At 36.2% G+C, this 15,831-nt stretch overlaps 1 protein-coding gene across 1 annotated transcript in view; it reads left to right on the forward strand.

Annotated features, from left to right (window-relative positions):
* LOC131057848 (agmatine hydroxycinnamoyltransferase 1-like) overlaps nucleotides 1–4,560 on the forward strand; it is a 64,888-nt gene extending 60,328 nt beyond the window's left edge. The window contains exons 3-4 of the mRNA XM_057991990.2: nucleotides 3,074–3,579; nucleotides 3,691–4,560. Of these exons, the coding sequence (XP_057847973.2) occupies nucleotides 3,074–3,579; nucleotides 3,691–4,560 (1,376 nt within the window). The remainder of the gene's footprint in view (nucleotides 1–3,073; nucleotides 3,580–3,690) is intronic.
* Nucleotides 4,561–15,831: the final 11,271 nt, after the last annotated feature.

The following is a 15,831-nucleotide window of genomic DNA, read 5'->3' on the forward strand; positions in this document are numbered from 1 at the left end:
TGATGATGACTTGTTATCATCTGGAGATCATTTGGTCATGTCGAAGACATGGATTGGATGTTTGGATTTGGTGTTTTTCTTATTGGTCTAATCGGGTTGACATTTTTGCCTTTACTGACAGATAGGTCTAGGTTATGGACCGGTACAAGATATCATGTTCCAGATCAACATGACACGTTTTGGAAATGGTTTATTGATTCTATATTGTGTAAATGTATTGAAGCCGACATATTATATCGCATCAAGACTTATCTTGTAAATATAATATCTTTAGTGAGCCAACCTAATGTTAAGGTCTTCGGATTTGTATAAATAAATGTAAGATCTCATTTGAGAGATGTAATAGATGAGTGTGTGTGAATATTGAATAGCGAAAATAAGTAGATCCTTGTGTGAATCACATATATATTATCTGAAGGTTGAAGGATCATTATGAAGGTGTTTGGCACACATGTTCAGAGCTTAAACTAGAATTGAATCCAATATTGCAGATTCTATTCTGAAGCAGTAGATTGTCATTGGATTTAACCATTCAACTGTAGTCAGTGTGACTCCTATTTTGTGATTGAGTAGTGAGCTTTAGGCAGTTGGCCTTTCTGCATGTGCAAACCCCATTTGTATACACTTACTATCTATAGTAGTATCATTTGATTGTGGGTAAGGTTTCCCACCATGGTTTTTCCCCTTATAGGGTTTCCATGTCAAAATCTTTGTGTCATGTGTTGTGGATGTTGTTTTCCTTTCTGTTTCATGCATTAAGTTATACTGGTACTGCTATAACAATTAATCTATTTTACCGGCATTAAAAGTTTGTTTTACCGAGACTGAGTCTTAAGTTGGAATAATTTATTGACAACTGGTTCACAACTGATTCACCCCCCCCCCCCCTCTCTCAGTTCTCCTTCTGAGTTCCTAACAGTAAATGCAAGGTGTAGACACCATTTTCCCAATAGCAACAAAGGCAAGGTAAAGGAGTTTATCCAAGAAGTTGATACCCTGACTAATCAGGGACCTTCAGCTTGCACCTGAAGTAGGGATAAAGGGAGGCAGGTTAAATCCACAGATATGGAAGATTTAGCTAATATCAATAGGGCTTTTATTAAGAAAATTGTTAGGACAGTTCAAATGCTTAATGAAATTGTGTAATCTTGGGTTCTTTTGACCCCATTTTCTATATTTTTTGTTTCTACTAGCCTGCTATGGCTTCACTACTAGTTTTTCTTTAAAAACTATTTCTTTTTGTATGGGTTTTGGGTCCTTGTAAAACCTATTTTACACTAATAAAAAACAACAATAATAAACTAAAATATATGATAAATAAAATAATAGTTGTACAACTATGATAGAAAATTGAATAAACAATAAGTTTACACCCATACAACTACAAATAATACTAACATGATGAACCTAAAGTCTATGACCAATTATGAATCATGCAAACTAGATGATGCTATGATCTACCACTGCAAAGCTAACTCATAATCCTTGGTTGAGATTTTCATATAGAACCAAACAGATTCCATCCTTTGATCCTCAAAATAAAAATGGTTTTCATCCTCTAATTTTTAGCAAACCTAAGATTTGTGATACTTAGATATCTATTTTATTAAACATGAGACCATTCAAAAGAGTTTTAGAGAGAATATGCATAATAATGTTTGAATGGATGCATTCACTCCTGATATCCTTCAAATCAATAAATATTATAATATCCTTCAAAAATAATAGCTAATATCCACAATGGACCAAGGGTAATAAATCATGCAACTATTACATTAATGAAGCATGGTTTTCATTAACATCTAACATCATGAATGCATGTGAAATCGTCTCTTAGAATTTTAACAATAATTTTATGTGTGAAAAATACTTATAGAGTAATGGAGGCATCTAATTTGGTCAGTAATGAAATATTGGGTCGTGTAGGGAGGTAGATGTGATTGAATATAGAAAAGTTTTACAAATTGTAGAATTAAGGAGCTAGAGGAACCTCATGATGTCTCTTACATCTTTTTGGAGATCAAAGTTTGGGGTACTATGGGAAGGAACTTGAGAAGGGCTAAAGAAAACAATCTATCTTTGATGGTTGACTTAGTGTAAGGATTGGGGAGTCATAGTTTGGATAGGAGGCGTGCCAATAGGGACAAGTTTGAAACCCTAACAAACCAAGGGAAAATAATAGGGTTTGGGAGTGAGGTACCTAATTAAGAATATATATGAAATGTTGATCCTAACGGAATAATGAATTGTCAGTGTTGTGTACATGTTTTGGGAGTGTAGCATACTGGGTACCAAAATAAGAAGACATCAAAACTTACAATCTAGATGAGGTGACATGGTGCAGCATGTAGGGGATTGAGGTTTAATGTTAATTAACTAATTTTTATTTATTTAATGTTAATTATATCTTGACTTTTATCTCTCAACTCCACTCCCTCTACATTTAACTAATATATCAATTTGTCCGTCTCCATCATGCAATCAATTAAAACTTCACAATTATCTCAATCTAATATTATTAATTGTTGGGGATTGAAAGTGTCCTTACCCAAAGTCCACTCTTTTCTCAAGCATAAGAATACAAAAGAATATAAAATAAAAATATACTAATAATAATTTTGTAATATAAAATAACAATATATTAAAACATGGCTATAAGGCGCTCGAAGAGTGGTAGCATGGCTATAAGGCGCTCGAAGAGTCGTCAAAAAAGTAAACAACAATGATAATTTAGAAGACTTCGAAACACCAAGAAGCCATTAAATGAAATTTTTTCTACAATAGGCAAATTTTTTTTAATGTATTGCAGGCTTGAGATCGCAAATATACTATGTTATGAAAACGACATTACCAGTATTCATTTTTCCGACAGAGTGAGCAGTTGGCTAACTTTTTTCAGACATTGCCGATTAGCTAGTGGAAGTTAACAATATTATAAAATCTTTTGAAATGTCAACTGTGATCATCTAAATCCATCCATACTCGACAGCCCATGCTCATAACGGGACGCTCTGTTGAAAACTTCCAAGGGGAAAACATCAAAACTTTCTTTATTGATTTTGAAACTTTCAAGATTCGGGTGGCCAAGTATTTAAAGAGGTTTCTGTCCCTTCAGAAATCGCTCATTGTGAAGGCAGAATCCAAGACATTGCATTTGCATTAGAGAGAAAGAGAGAGAGAGAAAGGAGAATGAAAGTGTTTAGAGGCGAAGGTGTTTTGATCAAACCCTCTGAGGGTAAAGATCATCGTGAGCTTGTTGAACTGAGTAATTTGGATCTAGTTGCATACCCAATGTACAACAAGGTGGTCTATGTTTTTGAAGCTCCCACCCCGAGCTCAGAAATGTTGAAGGAAGGACTGGCCAAAGTTCTGGCAGAGTTCAGAGAATGGGCAGGGAGATACACGAAAGAAACACCAAATGGGTGCCTTGGAATCAATCTGAATGACGAGGGTGTGCTTGTGATAGAAGGTAAAGCAGATGGGACAATAGCAGATGCAATGCCCTTCCATCCCTCTTCATTCCTCCTAGAGTTGGTGCCACCCACATCCACCATGGTCGATGAGCTCTTACTCATGCAGGTATGATAAACCTAAAAAGGAAAATAATTTTACTCATGCAGGTATAATAAGATTTGTTTTAATTATTTTTAAAAACTAACAAGATTTTGATGAATATGTTTGTTGATGTAGTTTACTCGATTTGCTTGTGGAGGGTTGGTGATAGGCTTAGCTAGTCACCATCATGTTGCAGATGGACAAGCAACTACTCTTTTCATGAATTCATGGGGAAAAGTTGTTAGAGGAGAGATAATTCTACCTCCAGTACATGATCGGTCTCTGCTAAAAGCAAGAGATCCTCCTCAACCATGTTTTGATCATTATGAATATAGTAATATAACTCATGGGCATTGTTCGATAGATTCCAATCTAACTATAAAAAAGCTTCATTTTGATGCAATATTTTTACAGGAGCTCAAGTTAAAGGTAAAAGGAGGATCCAACAACGCAAGAAAATATTATACTACTTTTGAAGTCATTGTTGCCCATATGTGGAAATGTATTACAAAAGCTCGAGGCCTTGATGGGGTTATAAAAACAAAAGCTAGCATTTCAGTTGATGGTAGAAAAAGGGTCAATCCTTCCTTGCCTAAGGAATACTTTGGTAATGTTGTTTATGATTCAAGTGCTCAATCCATTGCATCAGAAATAATAAATAGGCCTTTAGACATTATTGCAGAGTTGATCCACATGGCAATTACTAAGGTGGATGATAGTTTTATACATTCAGCAATTGACTTTTTGGAGCTAAGAAAGCAAAGTTTAGGGCCGGCAAGAGTTAATGATGCATTTGATGTGATACCAGTAAGCTGGATGAAATTTCCTATAAATAGTTTTCATTTTGGAATGGGCCAGCCTTTGTATGTAGGCCCTTCATTGATGCTCGTTGAAGGTCTTATAATCCTATTTGATTCATACGCTAATGTTGGAGGTGTCGACGTTGTGGTTTGCTTGTCAAGAGCACATATGACTGAACTTGAACATTATTGTTTTCATGTTTGATTACATATTTCAATTGAATAATATCACTGCTTCAAATTTGTACACGTAATTGTAATATGTGTATGTGAACATAATTATTTGTGATAACTTTAATTTATATAAAACACATTATTGGTTCAATTTTATTATGTAGAAATTCAATATAATAAATTTATGAAACTATTATATATATATATATATATTGATTTTTGTAATGGGTATCTTGTAGGGTTTTAGAGAATGACGAATGAAATTATGAAAGAGGAAAAAATGATGATGAATTACATATGGGATAAATTATATACACATATTTCTTGAAATTGTAAATATTTTGAGAAACTTTGTGTTTTATTTAGCATATGATAAGATGCATCGTGGTATATAAAACCATGATGATATTATTTATGTGTTACAGGACTAACACCCAAGTAGGCATATGAAAGGATACAACATGATAAAGAAAAACCATAATGATATTGCTATGAAATACCCTAATAGCTAATGTAGATGGAAGAAAAATAAAAAAAACACCCAATCAAGCAACCATGCATGGACATGCCAAAATAAAAATAGTTTTCATAAACTTCATTAATGAAAACAAATATTTTGTATTATCATATTCCTTGATAAAAATAGTTTGTGAATCATACGAGATTTGAGTAACAAAGATATTGCATTAATATCAATGTTTAAGCATTTATGGTTGACCTATTTTCTAGAAGATGTTAAACCCACAAGAAGACTGAGAGGGGGTGTGAATTTGTACAAAACAATTTAAATTTTATCTAACTGATATTAAACAATGATTAACAACAACACTAAAAACATCAACCATCAACACATGAACACCAAATTTAAATGGAAAACCCAATCAAGGAGAGACCATGATGATAATCATACTCATAATATAAATATAATTGGTTACAAAGTTTTAGGCTTACAACCAAGGAGAAACATGCACCTAATGGACTTGCAAGACTAAGGCGCACTACCTTAGGGAAAGATACATGGACTTGTTTAATTGAGGCACACTCCTTTAGGGCAAGGTACTAAAGAGGCTGCCAAGAGACCCATTATCTTCTAACAACAAAAAGAATAATAGAACTAATATGAAAATAGTCTCTTGATCATGAAATTATCCCTAAACCTCTGTGTCAAGTGACCAACATCATGGCAAACATCTCTGATAGTAGTTCCACTATCATAACACACTATCTCATTGAATGTATCACCTTCAAAGCTCTTTACAAACTAAATTTCACGCATCTGCCATCTCAAATTTGCTTGCATAAATTATTTACATTTACTTCTCAAAAAATTACATACTATCCATGCACAACTCACACATCTACATTAAATATAAGTTAGATAATCAAAAAACTAATTGAGGGTGTACCAATAACAAAATAAATATTATAAGGGGTTTCGGGTCCCCTCAAAACCTATTTTTGCTTAATCAAAAACAAAATAAATATTATTACACAAAGTGTGCCACCCAGATCAATAATACTCAAAGTGATCCACTCTAGGAGAAAGAGGACAAAAAAATCACAATACATCCTTCTGAGTCGATTCCAATGGACTGGACATACTAATACATCCTCCAAAGTTACCACCAAATGAAATGTGTAGATAAACAATAAGTCTTAGCATTCAGTTGATCAAAAGACATCTTTCAATGCAAATTTCTTTATGTGGATCTCTACCCAACATGGTAAGACCCATAATTTTTTTTACTCAACTTCAATGCATATGTAGACCAAAAAGGTAATATCCAAACAAGTTAATCCAATCGGACACACATAATCATAACATAAATGAATATACCAAGTACAAACTATCAAAGCTCACTTGTGGAACATAGACATCACTAGAGAGTGAACTAAAAAATACTACATGAACCACAAAAAAATGTCCATGAAACCACAAAATTAAAATCCAACATATATGGAGTCCACCAAATACTTTATAGACTAGTTTGACAGACATCCTTACCATTAGAGAACAATAACAACCAACTTGTGCACCCCACAAAACATAATATTTACCATGCAGAGGAATACAAAGCATTCTACCAATGAGATATTAAATATTGCTTCCTGCAAACATTAAAAACTATTTCTTTTATATTGAACTTGCCACAACCAACACTAAAGTATCAAACTCAACAATAACACAAAACACTAGACAAAGAAACCTGCAATAGTACAAGATCATATCTAGACCAAATTCCATTCAGACAACCAGTTTTGACATCAATGATAAAAAAATTATATATCAATCAAATAAATCATATTTCCAACAATCTCCCCCTTTGCCATTGATGGAAAAATAAAAAATTCTCCCCCTTCAAGAAATATCTCTATTTCTCCCCTTTGATATCAAAGACAAAGGACATAAAATGACATGCTAATCATCCAACAATCAACATACTCCATTGCTCCCCTTGAGAGCAGCACCAACATCAATTTAGGAGACAAAGGATAAGCTCTAAATCTTCCCCTAGAAATATGCACCTCAAATATGCATCTAGTCAAAGAAAAGAGGGGAAATGAACCCTAGTTTCAACCCAAGATACACAAAAGTATCCTTTGCCAATGCTTTATTAAAAAAATTTACAACCTCTTCTTTTGTAGAAATGTACTCCAATCTGACTTCCCTTTTTGCAATCTTACCTCTTAGAAAATGATACCTGATTGGAATATGTTTAGTTCTTGAATGCATTACCGAACTCTTTGAAATGTTTATCTGGCACTAGTATTATCACATATGTTGGGAATAGCTTCATAATACGTTACTCTTATATCCTTAAGAGTTTGTTTCTAACCTGAGTACAACAAGACACTGCTGCAATGTATTATGCTTCTACAGTAGATAGAGATAATGAATCCTACTCCTTACTTAGCCATGAGACCAACCCGCCTCCCAAGAAAAATGCACCACCACTAGTACTTTTTCTTTCATCAACACATTCAACCCAATCTACATCTATACATTCTTTTAGGATGAAGTCTCCATTCTATTTATTCCAAAGATCAAAATTTGGGGTGCCTTTTAAATACTTGAAAATCCTCTTCACTGCTTGCTCATGTGATTGCTTTAGACTATCCAGAAATCTTGATACTAAATAGATAGCTTGCATAATATCCAATATAGAGGTAGTTAAATATAACAGTCCTCCAATCATAGATCTGTACTTGTTTTGATAAAGTTTTAGAGATTTATCATCTTTGCTCAACTTACAAGCAACAACCAAGGGAGTTCTAACTGGTTTACAATTTTCCATTTCAAACTGCTTCAACATTTCCTTGACATAGCTAGCTTGAGAAATATAAATTCCATCTTCTATCTATGTAACTTACAAACCGAGGAAGAAAGATAACTCACCAATCATTGACATTTCAAATTCCTTCTGCATCTCTCTAGAAAACTCTTTGTATAGACCATTATTTCTTTCAAACATAATGCCATCAACATAAACAACAACAATCTGTAATTTGTTACCTTCAAATTTAAAATAAAGATTGTTGTCAGCAATACCTTTTCTTAAATTTCATTGTAACAAATATCTATCTAGTATATCATTGAAAGCTCTGGGTGCTTTTCCGAGTCCATATAACACTTTCTTCAACTTTCAAAACATATCTAGATCTTTTGACAATTTGAACCTATTTGAATGTTTAACATATAATTCTTCTTCAAGTTCTCAATTTAGAAAGGATGACTTAACATCCATTTGATATAACATAAAGTTCTTATAATCATAAAAGGCAAGAAACATCCTTATAGCTTCCATCTTTTCTACCAGAGAAAAAGTCTCCACTAAATCTATACCTTAAAATTGTGAATGACCTTTACATACCAACCTTGCCTTATTCCTTGTAACCTTTCCATGTTTATTTAGCTTGTTCTGGAAGACCCACTTAGTTCCTATTACATTTTTATCTATTGGTTTGGGTATCGGTTACATGTAGGTTAACATGCTGGATTACAATCCATCGGGAACTCTCAGAGTTATACAAATCTCTATTCATGAATCTAGAACCTCATACTAATCGATATCCCTCTAATGACAACAAAAAATAATATATATATCCTCCAGAACACATCTTGGTCGACCACAAAAGATTACATTAACCAAGGAAGGATAATGAAACGTGTAAGACAGGTCAGCCCCAAAATGTGAAGATCTCATCTGCCAAGAACAATTCGGAAGTGTAGACCATAAAGGAAGGTCAACCAAGGGCCTAATAATATTGAGTGTGGTGCCAAACTGATCCACAATCTAAGAAATCACACTGAAAAAGAAGAAATCTCCAACTTAGATGATAAACTCAAAACTGCTCCAGAACGTAGAAACAATTACTCTGGAAGGAACAACTCACCAGAAAAGAACTGGAAATTTGGAATAATGCACAATAAAATAGAAAACTACTACATGAACTAAACAAGAACTAAACTAAGGAAATATTTTGGGTTGATGCAAGATTTCTTAGAGACCAGGGATGCTTCCGCATCAGACACCCTAGGTAGAAAGAGATGTTCCATGAGTGGCAACTCATGAAAATCGAAAAGGATTCAGAATATAAACCCCATGCTCATTTCTGATCCAAACATCTTCCTTTTCTACAAACCACTTCCTTTCCTCTTCTAGAACCTCAACCATATTCTCCAACTTCAGGTTCTCTTTATTCTTCTTTCCTTGCTTCTTACTTGCACACTGTCTCTTCTTATTGCTTCTCTCTTTACTCTATAACTTGGATTTATTTTTGCCACAAGACTTCATCCGGTCTACCACCATAACCTTACAGCCATCTGATTTCATCCTGCTATTAGACTTATCTACTAGATCCTTCTGCAAATCCATGCCACCAGCCAATGTAGCCTCTGCAACTGGCTTCTCATTACTGCAACTCTTCCCAAGAATCACTTCTTTCTCATTCTCCCTCAAGGAATTCAAAGTGAACTTCTACCTATCCTTCTCAATAGTGATCAGGTTTCATCTACGATCATAAATAACTCTTCTATCAAACTGCCAAGGTCTACCCAACAAAACATGGCAAGCACTCATAGACACAACATCACATAAGACCTCATCTCTAAAAGGTCCAATATTAAAATGCACTAAACATTGCTCCTTCACTTCTATCTTTTCATTATCTTGTAACCAACTTACCTTGTAAGGACAAGGATGCTTAAGCCTCTGTAATCCAAGCTTCTCCACCATCTCCTCAGATACCAAATTATTAGTACTTCCACTGTCCACAATACTTAACACTTACCAGCTGATTTGCATAAAGTCTGAAAAAGACTCCTTCTCTGAGTAGGTCTGATATCTTCACTGCTCTACTCCATCAAGTTTCTCCTAAGCATAAGAGATTCTCCCTGCTCCAATGCATACTCAAATTCAGTGACTCTAGCTTCCTGATCCTCATTTTCCACACAATTTCTTTCACTGTCCATAATAACCTTACAACACTTACCCACTGATTTGCATAAATTTTGAAAAAGACTCCTTCTTTGAGTAGGTCTGATGTCTTCACTACTCTACTCCATCAAGCTTCTCCTAAACATAAGAGATTCTACCTGCTCCAGTGCACATTCAGATTCAGTGACTCTAGCTTCCTGGTCCTCATTTTCCACATGATTTCTTTCCACCTCTTGCTTGCACTCATAAGATCTATGTCTAGTCTCTCCACACTTGCAACATCTGCCCAAAAATCCACTACTGCTATTGCCTTTTCTCTCTGTCTCCTGATCTGGTTCGTTATTTCACTTATGTTTTAGTTCTTCATCCACTTTACTTCTCTAAACTGTCACTCATCTGCCCCTTATATATCTCTTTTTCTCTAGGGCTATTTTAGTATCTTCTTTTCACTTTCTCCTTAGCTTTCAAAGCATATTGGTAAGCCTCCTCAACTGTAGAAATCTTTCTCCTACTCATCTCATCCTGAATGTTAAATGCAAGTCCATTTAATTATCTATCCACTATCTCCCTATCCATCTCTCTATGTCCATATCTAATCATTAACTTGTAGAATTCCTCAGTATACTCTTTCACACTCATGTTTCTCTACTTCAAGTTCTGCAACTTCTTGAAAAATTCCAACTCAAAGTCTCTCAAAATGAACTTAGCCTTCAACATTGCAACCATCTGTCTACATCGGGTGAGATTCATTTCACCATTATCCACTCTGTCTCTCTGCAATTCTTTTCATCATAAGGAAGCATACCTTTTCAATTTAGTTTGTGCCAACCTAACCCGCCGCAGGTCCTTAATATCCTCAAATTCAAAGTAGTCCTCCAACTCTCCAATCCAATCAATCAAATCCTCCGAATTTAGCGTTCTAGAAAAAATTTTAGATCTCCACTTTATTTATTTTACTTGCTTGTGCCACCACTCTTAGTTTCCTCTCTTCCGTCTTCCAGTCCATCAACCTCTTCCGCCTCAATCTCTTCTCTAGCTTCTTCATATTCATCCTTAGACTTTAGATTCCTCTGCAAACCAACCAATGCAATATGGATCTCATTCCTCATCTCTTTCTTGAAATCCTCCATCATCTGCTCTACTCTTCGGGGATTCATCCTTCTAGATGACATCTCCTCCTTTACTCCAATGCAACTGCATCAACTTGGCGATCTAACTACAGGTTTCAATTGCCCCACACTCGACAATCTATTGAACACACTCGCAACCTACCTCCACTCGATGATTTGTTCACCCAAAGGAATGCCTCAAGGTTCACAACCTACTCTGATACCACTTGATGCAACCATGGTCTGATGGGTCATCAAAGAGATCTGACCAGATCATGTAGCAAGAGAAATACAATGGAAGTAAAAACAACACATAAAAATATTATAGAATCAGACATCCACATCATCATATATTCATAATTGAACATCCGATAATCAACCGATTACATGTAGGCTAACATGCAAGATTACAATCCATCTGGAACTCTCAGAGTTATCTGGATCTCTAATCATGAATCTAGAACCTCATACTAATCAATATTCCTCTAATGATTATTAAAAACAATATATATATCCTCTCAAACACATCCGAGTCGGCCACAAAAGATTGCATTAACTGAGAAAGGAAAATGAAATGTGTAAGACAGGTCGGCCCCAAAACATGAAGATCTCATCTGCCAAGAACAATCCGAAAGTGCGGATCACAAAGGAAGGTTAGTCAAGGGCCTAAGAATATCGAGTGTGGTGCCAAACTGATCCACAATCCAAGAAATTTCTTCAGAAAATAAGAAGTCTCCAACTTAGATGATAAGCTCAAAACTGCTCTGGAACCCAGAAATAGTTACTTCGGAAGGAACAACTCACCAGAAAAGAATCCAAATAAACTAGAAATCTGGAATAATGCACAATAGCACGCCTAGAACCCAAAAATCTAATCTGCAATGGAAGATAAATAGCTACCAAAATACACTGAAAGAAACACAGAAAAATGCTACATGAACTGAACAAGAACGAAACTAAATATTTTTGGCTGATGCAAGATTGCTCATAGACCGAGGATGCTCCTGCATCATTTTAGAATCTAAATGATTTTCAACCATTGACTTGAACACTTTCAATTTTTCAAAAGCCTCAATTTTTTAAGGAATGTAACCCATGTCATTCTAGAGTAATAATCAATAAGCAACATAAAGTACCTTTCTCTATTGAGTCCTTTTGTTCTCGTAGGTCTGCAAAGATCTGTGTGAATCAGCTCTAAAGGTTTAGAAGTAAAATATTCTTTTTTCTTGAATCTCTTTGTCTGTAAATATCTCACAACTATGATAGTACTTATCTTCACCATATTATCAAAATTGACATGTCCCATTTTTTTGTGCTATAGCCAATAGTCACTTCTGTGTGCCAGCAAAAAGCTACTTCCACTCTTATCTTTTATATAATAAATATTCCTATTTGTTCTAACACAATCTACTAATAATCTTCCTAATTTTCATTTTCTAATTAGATATTTGAATTCATTGAATAAAACTTCATAGACTTTATTTTATATTTGACTAACACTTAACAAGTTATGTCTCAGATCTTCAACATAATAAACATCATCGATTTTATGATTAGCATCGATTGTAATGCTTTCTATTCCAAAAATTGGTGTATCTTCTTCTCCTACAAATTTTATTGATCTTCCATCATATTTTTCAAGCTTAACGAATTTCTCCTTATCATCGATCATATGATTTGAACATCCAGAGCCAATGATCCAAACTTTCGATTCTACTTTAGCATGTAATGTGGTTTTCTTACTGAATTTATTTCATTCTTCATTATTTTTTATCTTCCAGACATCTCCTTACTATTTTTTTCTATAGCCAAAAATAAGGATTCTTTGTTTGAGTCATCATTATCTTCATCCTTAGATGAATGTGTCTCCATAGAACATAGTGTTAGTGTAAATAAATATTCATTATGGATATTATTACACTTACTTAAGTTAACTTAGGATAATGCATCTCTTCGTAGTTTGGATTTGAGACACTTAGGGAAGTGTGCACTTAGGGATAGAGCTTGTAGGAGAAATTCCACCTTTTGTGGTCTTATTTTGTTGTTACACTCCACATTCGGTGGGTCATCCACCTCTTGTGGAATATTATATTATTTCTCCTACCTACCCTTAGTATTTCTTACCTACCCTTGTTTCTCATTGAGCCACATGTCATAATTGTGTGCTCATACATCCATATGGCCTTGCCTATATAAGCAGGCCTCTATTCATTGTATTGGTTAATCCAGTTGATCATTTGCAAATTGATGAGAATATAGTTTGTTCTTGTCATTCTATTGTCTCTTTTATGCTTTTCATTGTGCCCTTGATCTTGGCAAAATCCTACATGGTATCAGAGCCATTGGGGCTTCATTGATCGGTTTTTGGAGACATCGTGGAAGGCTTCTATTTTCGGATTTGGGGATCTTCATTTTTGGGGGGCATCATACAGTGATTTGAACATCACCGTTGAATCCGGGAGGCCATTTCCATAAATTTCGACTATAAAGTCGACCTATTTTGGTGAGAAATTTTTTTTCCCCATTTTGGCTAATGTCGTACGGATTTCGAAAAAAAAAAATTTAAAAATTTATTTTTCAAAAAATTCGAAAAATTGAAAAATCAAAAATTAAAAAAAAAAAAAAGGGGGAAAAATTTTTGTTTTGGGGGTCCGCAGACCCCCCCCACCGCTGTACGAGTACTGCAGGTTGCAGGTACGTACCTGAGCTGCAGGGCCGCCCGTACCTGCAGGTCCCACCGCCCATGCCCACCGGTCACTGTCGTGCCGCCACTGACCCGCCACTGCGCCGCTCTGACTGCCAGCCACTCCGAACGTTGTGCCTCCAGCTCCAGCGACGTGCAGACTCCCGCCGTCGGCAAAAAAACCTACGACGCGTCCAGTCAGCATACCGACAATGCCACGTGGCTCCCAAACAGCCCTTCGTATGCCACATCAACCGTACGGTCTGCCACGCAGTCCGTCCGTGCAGTGCCACGTCATCCGTACGGCCTGCACAGTCACCTACACAGTCAACAGTCCGTACAGTACGGAGGCCCAGTCAGCAGGGAGGCGAAGTTTTTGTGACGGTCATAAGGTCATCAAATTTAACACAGTGACTTGCTGATGTCAGCACCACATCAGCACTTTTTGAAAAAAATTTGACCCCTCTCCATTGGGCTTTTCAGTTTTGCAATCCAACTTTGGAAGGCCATATCTTGCTCATTTTTTGTCCTTTTTTGGTGCAATTTTTTTTTGAAATGGGCTAAAATTTCATGATCTTCGTAGTGGTGTGGTTATTTTATGATTTTGGTGCACAGGTTTTTCAGAATTTTTAGATTCTCTCAGCTGTACCTGTCCAATCCTCAATTCTGCAACTTCAAAGGCCTCGTTTGAGCTCATACGACCTCCTTTTCAGGTGCTGTTTTTTTTTAAAGTGCTTATTTTTTTGTCTACTTTCAGAATCTATGATCAGATTTCAAAGATTTTGAGTGAAAATTGTACTTTCAGATATTGGTCTTATTTGGCCTTGTTGGTGTAAATAATTATTCATCATGGATATTATTACACTTACTTAAGTTTACTTAGGCTAATGCATTTCATAGTAGTTTGGATATGAGACACTTGGGTGTTTGTACCACATTGGGATAGTGTGTGTAGGAGAAATTCCACCTGTTATGGTGTTGATCTTGTTATTACACTATCATATCCACTTATTGTGGAGTGATAATTCCACCTTCGGTGGGTGATCCACCTCATGTGGAATATTATATTATTTCTCCTACCTACCCAAACATATTTCCTACCTACCCTTGTTTCTTATTGAGCCACATGTCATATTTGTGTGCTCATACATATCCCTAGCCTTGCCTATATAAGCAGGCTCATCTACATTGTATGTAACAACGATAATCCAGTTGATTGTTGATCATTTTTCTATTGATGAGAATACAGTTTATTCTTGTCCCATATTATGTCTCTATCTTGTACATTTCATTGACCTCTTGATCTTGGCAAAATCCAACATGGTATCAGAGCTATTGGGGCTTCATTGATTCGTCTTGAAGAGGCATTATTGTGACGTCAAGAGGCAGATCTGAGGAGCATCATCATTTGGAGGCATCCTAGACCAGATCCGACCTCTCCATTGCGTCCGGAAGGCCATTTCCATGAATTTTGGTTATAAAGTTGGCCTATTTTGGTGAGAAAATTTTCTTTCCCCAATTTTGCTATATCGTACGGAATTTCGAAAAAAAATTTCGTTTATTTCTGAAAAATTGTTTTCGAAAAATCGAAAAAATCAAAAAAAAATTTCAAAAAATTCGAAAAAATTAAAAAAAAACGAAAAAGAAATCAAAAAATATATATATATTTGTTTGGGGGGTCTGCAGACCCCCCCCCATACCCCCGCGTGTTGCAGGTTGTCTGCAGAGAACGTACCTCCGTAACCTACAGGTCGCAGGTTAGCCAGCGTCCTCGTCGTACCCTGACGACGCCGTCTGTCAGCTCCGGCCGCAGAGCCCGTACCGACACCTCCGCCTCGACTTCTGCGTTCAGGCTTCCTCCGCGCTTGTCCCACCGGCACCCGACTGTCCGTCCCGCCGGCGCCCGTACCTCGCCGAGATCCCGACACCGACGGTTCACCGCAGCTGCGTCCTCCCTGTCGTGCACGAAAGCCGCCGCCCGAGCTCACGCTCTGCGCTCGCTGCCAGCAGCGAGGGCCTCCGTCTTCCGCTCCCGCCACGACCACCTCTCCCGGGCTCCGTCGCCACAAGCG

The sequence above is a fragment of the Cryptomeria japonica genome, chromosome 2, assembly GCF_030272615.1.
Source record: "Cryptomeria japonica chromosome 2, Sugi_1.0, whole genome shotgun sequence".
In the NCBI taxonomy this organism is placed as follows: domain Eukaryota; kingdom Viridiplantae; phylum Streptophyta; class Pinopsida; order Cupressales; family Cupressaceae; genus Cryptomeria; species Cryptomeria japonica.